General features: G+C 38.3%; 1 protein-coding gene across 3 annotated transcripts in view; it reads right to left on the bottom strand.

The window, feature by feature from the left end:
• DYM (dymeclin) overlaps positions 1 to 16,979 on the bottom strand; it is a 388,874-nt gene that overhangs the window by 159,598 nt on the left and 212,297 nt on the right. Inside the window, exon 14 of one of the 3 annotated variants that reach the window (XM_040264509.1) lies at positions 15,411 to 15,575. The exons of the other annotated variants lie outside the window; for them this stretch is intronic. Coding sequence (XP_040120443.1) covers positions 15,411 to 15,575 — 165 coding nt within the window. The remainder of the gene's footprint in view (positions 1 to 15,410; positions 15,576 to 16,979) is intronic. 3 annotated transcript variants of the gene reach the window in all.

The raw sequence follows: 16,979 nt of genomic DNA, 5'->3' as shown, positions 1-16,979 counted from the left end.
TTCCTACAGTGAAGTCCAGACCACCAGTGTGGCTGAATTTGGAGTAAGGAAGTAACTGAGGCTAAATGGGGTCATAAGGATGGGGCCCTAATCCAACAGAATTACTGTCCTTACAAGAAGAGACATGAGCTCCCTCTCTACATGGGTATAAAGAAGAGCTCACAGTCAGAAGGCAGCCATCAGCAAGTCAAGAGCAGAGCCTCTACCAGACATCAATTCTGTTAGTAATACCTTGATCTTGGACTTTCAGTCTCCAGAAATGTGAGAAAACAAATTTGTTAAGTCAGCCAGTCTATGATATTTTGTTATGGTGGCCTGAGTGGACTAACACACACAGAGAGGTTGTTAAGCTGAGGTAGGTCCCAAGGTTCCTGGGTCTCAAAGACCAGGAGTAGGAATGTTCTCTTCCGTTTAAAGAGAAATTCATTTCTGCTTTTCCTCCAGAGGGCTATACTTGAAACAGTGCTGCTATTTCACCCTTAGCCACTGACACTGCAACTTACCCCAAATCAAAAAGATCAGACATTCTATAACCTTGTTTATAAGCAATTTCAATTCAGAAAGAAAGCTCAATTCCCTAAGGACTAGGTTACTGAGGTATTACAGAAGCACAAGTTTTATTGCATCACAGAGTCAGAGTTTATAATTACTCCAGCAATATACATGTATCTCAGAAGTATGGGGATGACCACAATGCTTCTGAAATAACTGTCATGTATGAAAACGAATCTAAAGAAAGAATACAGAGTGGAGAGAGGCTCTGGTTTTTGATTGGGTAGTCAGAGAAGGTTTCACTGAAGAAATGATATTAAGACTTAAAGAAAGTGGGGGGTATGAGTTGAGTAGATATCTGAGGAAAGAACATTCTAGGAAAAAGGAATAATAAACGCAAGTGGACCATACACAGAGCTAATTCACTTCACTGAACAGCAGAAACTAACACAATATTGTAGAGAAAGTATATCTCAATTAAAAAAAAATTCAAGTGGACCAAAGAAGGGCATGTTCAGGTTGCATTACTGATAACAATCTCAAGAATCTCTCTAAAGAATTAAAGCACGCTGCTGCTGCTAAGTGGCTTCAGTTGTGTCCAACTCTGTGCGACCCCATAGACGGCAGCCCACCAGGCTCCCCCGTCCCTGGGATTCTCCAGGCAAGAACACTGGAGTGGACTGCCATTTCCTTCTCCAATGCATGAACGTGAAAAGTGAAAGAAGTCGCTCAGTCTTGTCTGACTCTTAGCAACCCCATGGACTGCAGCCTACCAGGCTCCTCCGTCCATGGGATTTTCCAGGCAAGAATACTGGAGTGGGGTGCCACTGCCTTCTCCATAAAGCATAAAAGATCTAAAGCAAAAGTCACTCAGTCATGTCCGACTCTTTGTGACACAATCCCCCACCCCCACCCCCACCATGGACTGTAGCTTGCCAGGCTCCTCTGTTCATGGAATTCTCCAAGCAAGAATACTGGAGTGGAGAGCCATTCCCTTCTCCAGGGAACTGAACCTGGGTCTCCTGCATTATAGGCGAACTCTTTACTTCCTGAACCACCAAGGAAAAGATCTAAAACACATCATTATTTTTAGTTGCCAAGACATACCCCACCCCCTAGCAAAACTAAATTTATCCTTAAAAAAAAAAAAAAACTAAAACAGAAAATTAAATGATTACTCTTTAGCCAGCAGTCTGTTGGACAACAGGAAGTGGATCTGAAAAACACAATGCTACTGAAAACATCTTTAAGACTTAGTTGAAAGCAAAATGAGAGTTGCTGTATTCAATAATTCAATAACATGACTGTGACAATCTGTCTGTCTTCATCTGTAAAATAAGAACTGGCATAGATATATAGAAGGTGAAATGTGAGTTGTGTTCTATGGAAGCTGGAATGAAAATTAGTTTTCCAAACATTTCTTTAATTATGGAATTATCATTACAAATAAAAGGTGGAAAGCTACCAGCAACATCAGTATTTGTTACTTTAAATTAGCTTAAATTGAAAACATGCTAACCACCAATATATAAACAGGAGTAGTGATTGCACTAATCATAGGGAAACAAGAAGAAGAGAACCTGGCTGCTTAGTGTGTGACATCAGCACTGTGCTAAGTGTTTCGTGTATGCCACCTCATTTAAATTTGACTTTAATCTAGAGAGGAGGTTTCCCGCTTATCTCCGTCTTACTCGCTCAAGATTCCCAGCTACCCAGCAGCAGAAGCAGCTCTTAAGTCTAGGCAGCCTGTCTCAACACATAAGCATCCTGCCACACTGTCATGGAAACACCAGCATCTGTAAATCAACCTCAGTGATGGGTCCTGCTAGGCTTGGGCAGTCTGATACAACTATTTACAGTTTATTTTGTTAAGGGATATTATGGTATAGCACTTTCAAAACTCAGGATTTTAATATTTCTTATCTTTGTAATCTATGAATGAGCTCTAAGTAAGCACTGAATAATAACATGAGAACCATATGCCCCGATTTGCCCAGGACAAGTCCCACTTTACACACTTTGTCCCAGGAAAACTATTACACAGAATTCCCTTTCACTCTATTAAGGGTCCTAGTTTGAATGACATATTAATGGTCTCCTGCTTAATAATCACTTCAATTTTTTTGCTCCGCCCAATCACTGCCTTCCATATTAAACAGTGAACTGCCATCATTCTCTTTTGGAGTGTAAGTTCACCACACTTTTTTATTTTTATTTTTTTTGGCTGCACCTCGTGGCAAGTGGGATCTCAGTTCTCCAATCAGGGATTGAACCCGCACCCCCTGCGTTGGAAGCATGGAATCTTAACTGCTGGACCACGGGGAAGTCCCTCATCATACCTTCTCCTCTAATCAGAGTGTTGGCTTTCTCAACATTTAAAGTACAATGTTTTTCTTGTCTCCAAATGGTTCCACAACTCCTTCCCAATTTATATGTCTGATCTCATCTCCTCCCACACCCTGTCCCAGTAGCCATTCTTTTCTCCTAAATGAACCCTTTGTCTTTCTTACCTACTCTTGCCTGTATATTCTTTCATGCCACCCTCCTATGCTTGGAACAACCTACTAGTCCACCAAATATCTGCCCCCAAATCACTTTTTAAAAGTCACTTTAGTCAGTGAAGCCTACCTGACATCACCCATCCACTCACCTGTCCTACTTATGAACTGAATCCATCAGGTTCAAATTTGAATTGCTTTTGGTATTACACTACTGTGAGGTTCACCATATTCAATGACACCACAGAGAATGTGAATCCTGACAAACAACACAACTTAAAAGTAGGGCTTTTAGATATATCTATATTAACCAAAGAGAATGCACAATCCAGATGGATTTTACTAAAAATCATATCAATAGATAAACCACTGCTTTTAGAGGATACAGGGACACACAGTCATAGGTGAAAATTTGATTGTCAAAAAGACGACCACATTCATTGGTAATATACAACAAAAAATTACTCTAAGTCTCGTGGGTAAAATGAGTGAATTGGAACACTGGTCACACCCTGATTCTATCACCTACAAGTTGTCCGATTCTAAACACCAGAGCTCTGTTTGTCCACCTTGACAATAAGGACAGAGGTATCTGCTACAAAGAAAAATTAGAAAAACAAAATATCCATGGAAAATCATTTCTTTTAGGCTAAAGATTAGTGATTTTTAAAGAATCAGTCTAATGAATTAATGTATGGCATGCATCCTCAGTTGCTCAATCATGTCTGACTCTTTGTAACCCCACAGACTGTAGCCTGCCAGGCTCCTCCTGACAATGGGATTTTCCCAGCAAGCATACTGGAGTGGGTTGCCATTTTAAGATCTCCAGGGGATCTTCCTGACCCAGGGATCGAACCTGCATCTCCTGCACTGCAGGCGGATTCTTTCCTGCTGAGCCATCAGGATGCCCAAACTAATATATAATACATCTCATTTGCATATTATTCTTTTCAGAGGTATTTTACATTCAAGGAGGAAGATAAGTAATTCTAGGTAATACTGTAATTTTTGAACACCATGGTTTGTTTGAAATAACCAGGCATTAAAACTCAAAGCTGAAACATCAACACCAAAAAGTTATTTTTAATGAGGTAACGCATCTAAAATAAAATGAAAACTAAACTCTCCTCAGAAAAATATCTGAATAACAAATATTAGTAGGCAAAGACATAACTATTGCATTTATACAAGTATAGGTCATCAGAAGAAATGTCATTTGATTATATGAGAGGGAAAACGTGTTTCCGTAAATATACAAAATCAGAGAATGCATCCCCAAAATCTTACACATAGCTTCATTAGGCTAAAGAATGCAACATGCATTGGGAAAGTAAGTTCTGTGGTTTGGGTTATGGGGAGGCATGTCAAATTTCTACATGCTGTAAACAAACAAGGCCATATTACCCTTTGAGATGACTACTTTTTAATTTTAAATTCTTGAAGTTAATGAACATTGACTCATTTTAAGTATGTAATTTCAAGCCATGTGCCAACAAATTCAAACCCAAGAATACAAAGACACTGAGTTAGTAAACAAAGCAGTAATTTAAAGCATTCATTTTACTGTTTGGGGTAATATTTCCAAGATAGAGAACAAAACCACCACCATTTTGGCTATAAAAAGTAATGCAAATTAAAGTCAATTGACTTTGGTCTCACTTAAAGGAAAGATGCATATGTAGTTTATATTTACAAGTTTGCAACTGATAGCTCTTAGTTTATATTACAATTCTAGCTCAAGTGGATCATTGTTCTGTGGAACTCCAAGTTATTAATGTATAGGGATTCACTGTATAAACCAGTTAATATTATCATTATCATATTCACAAAATATAGGGAAGGGAGGAACTAGAAAACCAGACAATGAGAGAAATAAGATTCTCTAACAGGAAACACCACAAACTCTTACCAAGAGTCATGCAAAATTCAGTAACCGGGATACCTCTTGTATTTGATACCTAGTGCCAGCAACAGAAATCAAGCCAGCTGTGTTCTTAAGAACAAGTATTTTTAAAAGTATGAAAATTAAAGCTCTTTTCTTTCCTTCCTTATCACCACACACTGCCTCAGTATCTTGCCCGCTAAGTAAAACACTGTTCCGCAAGACAAGAAAACAGCAAGAATTAAAAAGCCTACAGATTTGCATTTAATCCACAATGATGTTCCCTTCCTGACCATTTAAGGATAGTAAGAGGAAACCAGAGGCTACAGTACAATCAGCTATACTACGAATAATATTCCTCAGATGAACTTGTTTCACTGCACATGCAGAAATAAATTTACCTGTAGCTATTTACTTACTAGTTTCAGACTAATTTGTTAACCTTTCCTTTATTTTCTAACACTTTACAGAAATGATACTAAAATATGGTCATATTTTAGTATATGTAGTTGCATTCCTATCTTCAAACATGACTTTAGAAGTTTAGGACTGAAGGACATTATGTAAGTCCTAAAAGGTAGACTCACCCCAACAAGATACAAACTGCTCTTTGCCTAGGTTCCCACTGTTGCCACAACCACCACATGCCAGGGTGTACAGTCCATGGAGTAAAACCTCTATAATCATGAATAACTGGGATTTGATCTTTCTATTAGCTTCTAGTATGTGCTACCTGAGAATGAGTGCACATAGGAAAAGGAATTACTGGTACTAACACGAAGTACACCAAGAATAAACTTTAAAATAACAAATATTTTTAAGTTTATGTAAATGTTACCTGTTAAAAAATGTACATATATAGATAGTAACTATACTCTTAAATCCTCAGGAAAGTGGCTGCTTATTTATCAAAGTTAGAAGGATGACCAAATTGTTAGTCACTAAACAGAGGAAGCTATAAGACTTTTAGTCACTACTAGAAATTATATTCAGCTGCTAATTGCTCTTCTTTTTTCTCTTCCCAATGGTAAGTAAAATGTAAAACATATCCTTGGGTTACCCTGAAAATCGGCCTATAAATGCTTACTCTGGGAAATCTGGTTAAAAATCTTTTGAGAATAGCTTGTATTTTTTTCTTTCACTGAGAAGGAAAAAACTTCATCAAAACTATAACAAAAATTAAAATCAAACTTAGACATTTGGGACACAACATTATGAAACTTTTATAAGGATTAATAGCTTTGAAAAACAGGAGACACTGCGTGTTGAGAGAGCAGCAACCAAGACTAAACGGTACCTACAGAATTTAGAGGACCGAGAAATACAGTTGTGAGTCTCTTCTGTTTTTACAGTCCACAGTCCAATTTTGAATTTTAGCCAGTTTTACAAACTATCTCCAAGTGAAATTTTAGGTGGGCAGAAAAGTTCAAAATGTAAACACAAAATACAAATAGTTTAAAATGTGTAATCATCAAATAATATCAGATTTGTATTAGGCTCTGAGATGGTTTGAAATGATTTCAACAAGGGCAAAGTTACTTATTAAAATCATACTATTATTAAAAGGCATCTTAGGTAACAAGTGGAGTTTTTATAGCTAGAATAATTTCAGTTCCAATACTGGCTTTATCATCTTCAAGCAAGGATTAATGCACTCTGTGCATCACTTTCCTCATTTATAAAATAGAGAGTATAATATTAACTACCTCACAGAGTTGCTTTGAGCATAAAAATAAAAATAGTTAATAATTACAACAGTGTCCATTACAGAGTAAAAGAGTTCAATAAATATCAGCTATTATTATCACTACTGGGCAAAGAAAATATTTTGTATGCATACTCTTAATATACAGCCTTTAGAAAATCTATACAGTATATCTAAAGTTCATTTAAAAATTAATTTTTAATGACTGCCTCTTACAGTTAGTTTGTACAACTGTTGTGCAAAACAAGCAAACTGTTAGAACATATCTGACTCTAGTTTAAGATCAATGTAAGACTGCATGTGGAAAAATGCCTAAGAAAAGTAGTAACTCTTCAATTCCCATTCCAGTTCAAGTCTTTAAGATGGAGATTTAAAATGTAACAGATATAAAATATGACAGGATTGAGCTGAAATTATAAAATCTCAACCCAATTAAAAAAAAAATTAGAGGCACTATCTACTGAGCATACTTCATTAAGCACATGTATAGTGAGATGCATTTATCTCATTTTATAATGCAGTGTCATTCAGTAAGATGAAACTTTGATCTCCAGAGACTTCCAGCTTGTTGTGTGATCTTTGTCAAACAATTTAATTTCTCCATCTTCTCCTCTAATTCCTCATCTTGTGCATGACGGAAATAAATCATTCTGTTGTCAATCTAACTTAGAGGGATGGGATTAGAGTAAATGTCATTCCCAGTCTGTGGCCAAATTGAGAAGGATTTACCTCTCATGTGAGTATGATGATTTAGTTACTTAGTGTCAGTAGGTGAAACATTAACTTCTGATTTACATCACCACCTATTTAAATTCTGGAAGTCAAGTAAATGTAAGGCTGGCATCATGATGTGCCAAGGCACGGAGAAAGGGTGAAATCACTTTTCTTCCATATACAGGAAACCCTGTATGTTTAACTCTGTTAGACATTTAGTAACCAAGAATACTTCTATAATAAGCAGTTATGCAAGTCTGCATGTCTGAATATGTACATGAAATTCCATGCAAATGGAGCCCCAGGGAAAGAGCATCCAACTTAGGGAATTTGTACATTCCAAATCCTACATAGTCTAAACTATATGAGACATTTTAATTTTGTTGTTTAGAGTACTCATCTTCGGGAACTCTGGTTACACCTATGCACCACAGGTATGTTAACTAAGACTTGAATGCCTTCTTTACCAATGAAATCCACTTATGGAAAAATAAATTTAAAAAAAGCATATATTTTCTGCCCTCATGGAGTGTATAGTCTACTCTGAGATAGAAAACGAACGTGTGTATAAGAGAAAATGCAGTATTATGTGTAACAATGGTTTTGGGGATAAGGGGAAATGTCTGGGGAAGTAAAAACATAATACAGAATTGGGGAAAGAACATTCTAGACAGGGAAGAGCACGCAAATAGCCTAAATATGGAAATGGAGTCCATGAATCCTAGAAAAGTAAAGTATTAGTGTGGCTAGAGGATGTACCTCCCTAAGGGCAAAGGGACCCAGTGAAGGGTTTTGAGCAGGGAAGAACACAAACTGGATTTAGAGGATCTGAAGATGCTTGCTAGATGTGGAATTAGGGGTGGGAGCAATGAGCCTGGAAGAGAAGAAACCAGGTGGGTTTTCTCAGTCTAGCTGAGAGAAGATGGTTTGAGCTACAGTGGTGGCAGTAGGGACACAAAAGAAGGCGGATACTACTTACCTTTTGGATACAGAAACGAAATGAACAGAAGATGGATGTAGGAAGTGAGGGAATGAAAATGTCAAAGATTTTCATGGGATGGACATAAGTAACTTGGTGGATGGAGACACAACTTACTGAGATGGAAGAGACTAAAAAGTTAACGGAGAAAGGCTGAGTTCACCTGGGAGATGGGGCCTGTGAGAGGTGCAAGTGCTGGTGATGATGTGAAGGCGGCTGACAGCATGGGGCCAGAGTTCAGCACTGCAGCGGCATTATCAATTGGCACTTGGATGACATGTAAAGTCATATTAATAGAAATAGATTAAAATGCCTAAGGTAAGAGTTTCAGTTGAAAAGAGAGGAGGACTTTAGTGGTCAAACTTTAAGGAATTCTAATATTTTCAAAAAGAGCCTAAAGAGAAATAGCAAAATGGTGGGAAGACAGCCCAGAGTATGCAGTCACAACGTGAAGAAAAGGGTGCGGGGCAAAGCTCTGAGGAGCAAAGGTAGCTGCTAGATTTGTCAAGCTGTGCCCTCTTCCCTCCTCTATAGTGCACGGCTGTGATTCATTCCTATAAATCTTGAGATGAAAAAAGAAAACAGCAAATCCCCAGATCAGAAAACAGTACTAATTTAGAAAAGTGATTTTAAAAAAAATTTAACTATTGCTCATTTCTCTCTAGTTTTCTGATCTGAATTTACCTGTTCTATTTTGATTTATATGGCATTGAGAATTAAAGTAGTAAATCTTAGGACTGAACACTGCAATACAGAAAATGGGATATGCTTGATGACAAGATCAAGTAGTGAATACGTAATTCGAAAGGAAACCGTAATGGTTTAAGTGGGATAATACATTTCATTCATGCCACAGAAGTAGCACAAAAATCAATACAGCACATAGCCACAACAGAATTATTAAGACAGTATCAGATGCATGAAAAATTATGACCACAGTTTCAAATATTTATTCATTACAGACTTAGTGAGCAGCATACACGATGCTAAGACTGTTCAGTAATTTTAAAAAACTCTTTTGAGGAAACTCATTAGAATATTATCTTAGATTTAGATTGAAGATGAGACCTCTCAAAGCAATAAAAAGGCACCAGATGTGATTTTTTAAACCACAATATAAAGGACACACTGAATGGGGAAAAGCACTCCTAAATTTGAAAGTGCTACAGGTTAGAGAAATGACTTAATGTTATGCTTAGAATTATAAACCCATTCTCAAAAAGGAAACAAACAAAAAGAATGAATGAAAACTCTAACATAAGTCACAGGAGAAATTTACTGTGATCAGATCAGGAACTCCTATCTATTCCCATAAGTTACACTGCAGGTTTTTGTCAATTAATAAAAAGGATATTATATATGCAGGGAGGGGGGAGAAAAGCCAAAGACACAGATTTTCCTTGAGGCAGTAGAGAGAGGCACAGAAAAGGGAGAGGCAACTTAAATTTGCATATTTCTAAAAAAAAAAGGCCTAAAAAAATAAACAGTTTTAAAAGAAGGTCATGTATATTTTCTAATGTTCCACAACTATTTGTATACATTATCTAGTTTTTGTCCATGTGTATATAATTTTATACAATTGTATTTATAGCAACACATAACTTTATATACTTTTTAAACTTAACATTATATCAGACTGCTTCCATATTTCGAACTCATTTTTCCTTTAATATTTTTAATCCTGCAAAATATTCCATGGGTTGACAGGACAGAGTTTACTTGTAGTTACTAGCGATTAATTAAAATTCTCAAATGCTCACTCAAAATTCTAAATTTATTTCTACAGTTGTCAACGCTCAGGTCAGTAATCTGAGGGTTGATCTCAGTGCTAAGAGGACAAACAGAAGAAGCTACCAGGTATGAAAATCTTATAGCTTCACAAGGTTTGACTCAGAGAAAGACAGGACAAAATCAACATACTAAAGTAAGAATAATGTAAAGCCTGCAATTAGGTTAAAAAAAATCAAATGTGCAACAAGTCTAAGGAGATGTGTGCTCATGTGAGAAAGATCTGGAAATCTCACATGAGCTTAGGTGTGCCTGCTTTAAAAAGTCAGTATAGTCTGTCTCAGGACAAATTAACAGAGTATAATTTATAACTATAATATAGCTTGTAATTTATATAGTTTTGATTTACAAAGGCCAAAATTATGAAGTACAACTGAAATATTACATCCAAATCTGGATACCAACTTTTTTTTTTAAGCTTTTAATTTTATATTGGAGTAGATCCAATTAACAATGTTGTGATAGTTTCAGGTGGACAGCAAAGGGACTCAGCCATACATACACATGTATCCATTCTCCCCCAAACTCCTCTCCCATCCAGGCTGCCACAATGAGCAGAGCAGAGCTGAGCAGAGTTCCCTGCGCTATACAATAGGACCTTGTCGGTTACTGGACACCAATTCTTGCGATACTTGCTGATGAGTATAATTATCCAGAAAGAGAAAAAGAAGGCTGTATAATCTAAACATCATTTGTATCAGTAATGGTTAGCATAACCAAGCTATTTAAGCTAAAGAAAAAACATTAAGGGGAATCATGACAGATGTTTTTAAAAACCAGAAGGGCTCTGATAAGCAGCAAAGTATTTCCCTCAAGCAGAGCCAGACCAATATATGAATGTTACTGGCAGGCAGACTTCACCTATGACAATCTTTCTAACAACAAAACAGCAAGAACTCTACCACTTTCTGAGATAGGAAGCATCCAGAAGCTATCTCTTAAGGATGCTATAAAAAGAAGTCATAAACTGGAAATACATTTATAGTAGAATGACTGAAATTTCTATCTCAGTGATCTGTGTATAAATTCTTAAAGAGATGTGAATACCAGACCACCTTACCTGTATCCTGAGAAACCTGCGTGTAGGTCAAGAAGCAGAAATGGAACAACTGACTGGTTCAAAAATGGGAAAGGAGTACAACAAGGCTTTGTATTGTCACCCTGCTTATTTAATTTCTATGCAAAGTACATAAGTGAAATGCCGGGCTGGATGAATCACAAGCTGGAATCAAGATTGCTGGGAGAAATATCAGCAACTTCAGATATGCAGATGATACCACTCTAAAGGCAGAAAGTGAAAAGGAACTAAAGAGCCTTTTGATGAAGGTGAATGAGGAGAGTGAAAAAGCTGGTCTAAAACTCAACATTCAAAAAACTAAGATTATGGTATCTAGTCATATTACTTCATGGCAAATATGAGGAGGAAAAGTGGAAGCAGTGACACATTTTATTTTCTTGAGCTCCAAAATCACTGTGGATGGTGACTGCAGCCATGAAGTTAAAAGATGTTTGCTCCTTGGAAGAAAAGCTATGACAAACCCAGACAGCATATTAAAAAAGCAAAGACATCACTGATGACGAAGGTCTACATAGTCTTATGAATAGGGTCTGTATAGTCCTATGGTGTTTCAAGTCATCATGCACAGATGTGAGAGCTGGACCATAAAAAAGGCTGAGTGTCAAAGAACTGATGCCTTCAGATTGTGGTGCTGGAGAAGACTCTTGAGAGTCCCTTGGACTGCAAGGAGATCAAAACAATCAATCCTGAAGGAAATCAATCCTGAATATTCATCGGAAGGACTGATGCTGAAGCTCAAATACTTTGGCCACCTGACGCAAAGAGCTGACTCATTAGAAAAGACCCTGATGGTGGGAAAGATTGAAGGTAAAAGGAGAAGGAGGTGGCAGAGGATGAGACGGTTAGCATCACTGACTCAATGGGTATGAATCTGACAAATTCCAGGAGATAGTAAAGGACAGGGGAGCCTGGTATGCTGCAGTCCATGGAGTTACAAAGAGTTGGGCAGGACTTAGCGACTGAACAACAGCAAAAAAAGTTCCTTCTTAAGGAACTGGCTTATACTTCTTTCTAGGAACTGAATTATATTTTAAACATTCTGTATAACCAAAAGCTGAGGTTGTGAAGGAAGTCTGTGATTGCTTTTTTCAGACATTGGGCTTGGTTTGTCCTTCCATACAACATAATTCTGTTGAAAGAAAAATCTTTCAAATGCAGGGACTAGATCCCATCTGACCATGTGTCACTGTGTGTGCAGGATGTTCAACACTTGCAGATGAACACGCCACAAAGGTGGTCAGATATCTCCTTTAATGCGAATTCTGCCCCCATTCTGACCTCCGTCCCAAATCTAAGTGTTTCCTGTCCACTGTCTCAGCCTGCAAGTGCTGGGGTCGGATAAAGCCAGCAGGGGAGGAGGAGGGGGAGCCCACATCCCTAACTTCTGCACTTCTTCTCTGCTGTTCATGAAAAGTGGACAGGGCCAGGCAGAATTTGGAGGCCAAGAGACATGCACACACTTCTGATGCAAATGCTGTTATGAGATAAGATGTCAGGGCAGTCAGAGTTGCAAGCGGGCAGCATTTCAAAATGCCATAAGCTTTGCTGGCATCAGAATCTTTTCTTAATCAGGCCTACCAGGGCCTGACATTTCTTTACCAATGTGTCCTAAAGGCTTTTCAGTTCTGATGAGGATGTCGGACTGAAAAATATTCCGTTCAGAGGGTTAATACCTTACATCGCTACTGAGAGAGAGTTCAGAACAACCTCCTGAGGATGAGAAATGACCTGGAGTGGTGATAGGCTAGGGGTGGGGGTGGGGAGAAGGGGTGGCTTTGAACAAAAAGGAAAACGGGAAAGAAATGCTACAGTGACTCAGAAACTGAGCATGGATTTACCTTGCCCAGGAATTAGGTGAAGGGGGCTAGAGAAAGCATGCTGCTTTCTTCAGCCATGTGGGACCTTCATCTTTCCCTGTCTCAACTGTTCTCTTTTCTTCTTGCCTACTCTGATTTCCTGGTCCTTTTCCTTCCATTTCCTTTTATCTTCCCATGGTCAACTGGGAACTCTCTCCCATCTGTTCCTGCAAAATGGGGGAGACTCTAGAGTACTGGGGCACGCTGTCACATGTGGCAGATGGTTTGGCAGATATTTGGCGTGAGTAGATGATATTACTGCTGCAACTGGTACTAATGCAATGCACCAGGCACGGGGCGATGTAAGATGTACAATAAGGAGTTAAGATTCAGTGTCTATGCCCCCAGGAAGCTTGCAGTCTGGTACGACCAACATGATGTACGTGCAGACACACAGGAAAAACAGAAGCAGCATAGTACGGTGGCAGCTTTATGTGCCAACCTGGCCAGGCTACAGCACCCAGCTGTTTGGTCAAACACGTATCTAGACATTGCTGTGAAGGGGTATCTGGGTGTGTGATTAACATTTATAATCAGTTTACTTTAAGGAAAGCAGATGACCCTCAATAATCTGGGTGAAGGCCTTCACAACAAAAACTGAGACTTCCTGAGGAAGAAGGAATTCTGCCTCAAGACTACAACATAAAAATCCTGCCTGAGTTTCCAGCCTGCTGGCCTGCCCTATGGATTTAGCAATTTAGGTGGCAACATCAATACCCAAATTTCTGCCCATCCTATTGCAGACTCACCCCCACAATCGCCAAAGCCAATTCCCTAAAATAAATCTCTATCTCTCCCTCTATACGCACACACATACATACTCACACTCTCACATACACCCTATCAGTTCTGTTTCTCTGGAGAACCCTGACTAGCACACTAGCAAATAAGGACAAGGTCAATCATGCTGCTCAATTCAGAGGTGCGGTGATTAGCAGCTACTCTCTCCATTCCTTGAAATCAGATACGTTCTGTCTCCAGGTCCAAAGAGTATTCACTTACCTGATGTTCACTCCCTTTATATAAGTCAGTTGAAAGTCACTGGCTTTACTAAACTCTCCTCTCTTATATATGTAAGAGCTGAACTATTATTTCCACTTGCTTTTTGATCCTTGATTTTTTTCATTTCTTAAAAAATGTCATTATTGATTCAGTAAGAGTCTGACCAACATCACTGAGTGAGTGAGTGAAAGTAGCTCAGTCGTGTCTGACTCTTTGCAACCCCATGGACTATACAGTCCATAGAATTCTCCAGGCCAGAATACTGGAGTGGGTAACTCCAGTATTCCCTTCTCCAGGGGTCTTCCCAACCCAGGGATTGAACCCAGGTCTCCCGCACTGCAGGCAGATTCTTTACCAGCTGAGCCAAGAGGTAAAGAATCCACCTACAACAGGGGAGAACTGGATTTGACCCCTGGGTTGGGAATATGGGTGTCTAAAATGTTTCTGCTGCCAAGAAAAGGCTGTCACCTTAGATGTCACACTGTCCTCCATTCCTAATAATCAAAGTGTTTTCACTTAGATACATAAACTGAATATCGTGAAGCTTTCCTATACATCTTCACCTGAAAGCTCTATTTTAATTTTAAAAGCCTGTTCTTTTCTAGAGGAGGTCATGGAGTTTTTTCTTTCTTCCTCGAATCAACTGGCAGTGAAGGCACTGCCTTCACACATCATACTTGGCTAACAGTACACAGTGCTGATCTGCGTCATCTCTGACCTACAGAAAGTGTCAAAAATGTCAAGTGCAAGTACAAAGCAGTAATGTCATACTGCCCCTTTACTAAACAGCAGGCATGATTTTCTCTGACATGTGAGATTGATGGCTTGTCTCTTTCTTACTACTCCCACCCATCATTATGTTTAATCTAGATTCATCTATGACACATGTAATTTGTTGATTTTATAATTCCTCTATATGTAAATGAGTAAGAAATACAAAATTCCAATGAATAATTTCTACCTTCTTATAAAATCAAATCTGCTTAGATTTGAACGTATGTCTATCAAAATACGAGTGAAGCCCCACAGTCAACTTTCAGCTTACAAGCACAGTAAGAAAGAGAACCCAAAATCCATATGCAAGTAAGTTATTGTAGTCTATTTCATACATAAACCAGACAGAGCATCCCAACTATTATAAATTAAAAGATTTCCAAATGAAGTGGCAAAAAGTTCTGTTGAGTTTACGTAACAACTAGTTTCTCTCTCCCATGAAACATAGCAAAGTACTTAAGACATTTGTTAAAACAAAACAAAACACCTCAGCCATTATTTTCAAGAATTCAGTATCACTTCAAATATAAATTTCCTCCTTAATCATTTAATTGACATGTATCCCATTAAAGCATGCGATCGTCAGTCATATCCAGCATACAGCATGCACCATGCAGTAAATGGACAGCAGAGGGTAATAACCTGGAAGCATAGGATCTGAGAATGTGAGAGCAAGTTAAAGACAAGAGTTCCTCTCCATTGTCACTGAGGGTCGAGAAGCAATGCTGAAGCGTAGAACAGTGAGAGTGGGGGAAATACAGTTTGTCCAACACATAAACATATCTCCGCAAGTGGCGGCAGGTATAACTGAAAGACAAGGGTAAAAGGAGAAAAACAGAAAGAGAGTTTTCCTTTGAAAAAATAAATCATTCTTAATGACCTCAAAGCTTCCTGTGTGTTTTTACTAAATGGCACCCAAGAAAAAACGACTTTTAAAAGAGAATATTAAAAAGAAAACAAACAACCTGAGTTTAAAAAAAAAATGGACAGAAGACCTAAGCAGACACCTCACCAGAGAAGATATACAGAAGGCAAATAAGCATAAGAAGCGATGCTCTACGTCATATGTTATGAAGGAAATACAAATTAAAACAGCGAGGTACCACTACACACCTATCAGAGTGGCCAAAACCCAGAATACTGGCAACACCGAATGCTAACAAGGATGTGGAGGAGCAGAAATTCCCACTTATTGCTGATAGCAATGCAAAATGGTACAGTCATTTGGGAAGACCATTTTAGATTTCTTACAAAACTAAACATGTTCTTACCTTATAACCCAGCAACCATGCTTACCCAATGAGCTGAAAATATATGTTCACACAAAAACCTGCACACGTAAGTTCATATCAGCTTTTTTCATCATTCCTAAAAACTTGGAAATCAGTAAGATGTCCTTCAGCAGGGAAAAGGATAAATAAACGGTGGTACATCAGACAGTGAAATGTTATTCAACACTAAAAAGAAATGAGCTATCAAGTCATGAAAAGATATGAAGAAAGCTTAACGTGCATATTACTGAGTGAAAGAAGCCAATTTGAAAAGGCTATATAATGTATGATTTCAAATCTATGATACTCTGGAAGAAGCAAAACTATGGCAACAGTTTTAAAAAAAAAAGTCAGTGGTTGCCAGGGGTTGGTAAGTGGGGAAGGGATTGGTAGGCAGTGCACAGAGGATTTTCAGGGCAGTGAAACTATTGTGTATGATACCATAATGGTGGATACATGATACTATACATGTGTCCAGATCCACAGAATGCAAAACACCATGGGTGAAACCTCATGTAAACTATGGAGTTTGGGTGATAATGACATGTCAAAGTAGGTTTACCAGTTATAACAAATGTGTCACCTCTGGGGCAGAGTGTTGACACTGGGCGAGGCCAAGTGACAGAGGAGGCAAAAAGTATGGTGGGAATTCTCTATACTACCTGTTCAGTTGTGCTAAGAACCTAAAACTGTTCTTAAATAAAAAATTTATTTAAAAGGAAAATAATGAGATATATTGACAGAGGGAAAAGTCTAGAAATATGGTATCAGTTAACTATATAAAATTTGTCTTGGTAGAGCAAAGTAATGTGAGCTATTCCCTCTTTGCAGTATTACAAACACATTCCTGGGAGACAGGCAAGACTACTACAGCAATGTGGAAGGTGCCATGGCAGAGGAATACTGACCTAAGAGTCAGAAACTTAGAAACCTAGACTCA

Source organism: Oryx dammah, unplaced genomic scaffold (assembly GCF_014754425.2).
Source record: "Oryx dammah isolate SB20612 unplaced genomic scaffold, SCBI_Odam_1.1 HiC_scaffold_22, whole genome shotgun sequence".
NCBI lineage: Eukaryota > Metazoa > Chordata > Mammalia > Artiodactyla > Bovidae > Oryx > Oryx dammah.
This window is presented reverse-complemented; position numbering and strand designations above follow the sequence as displayed.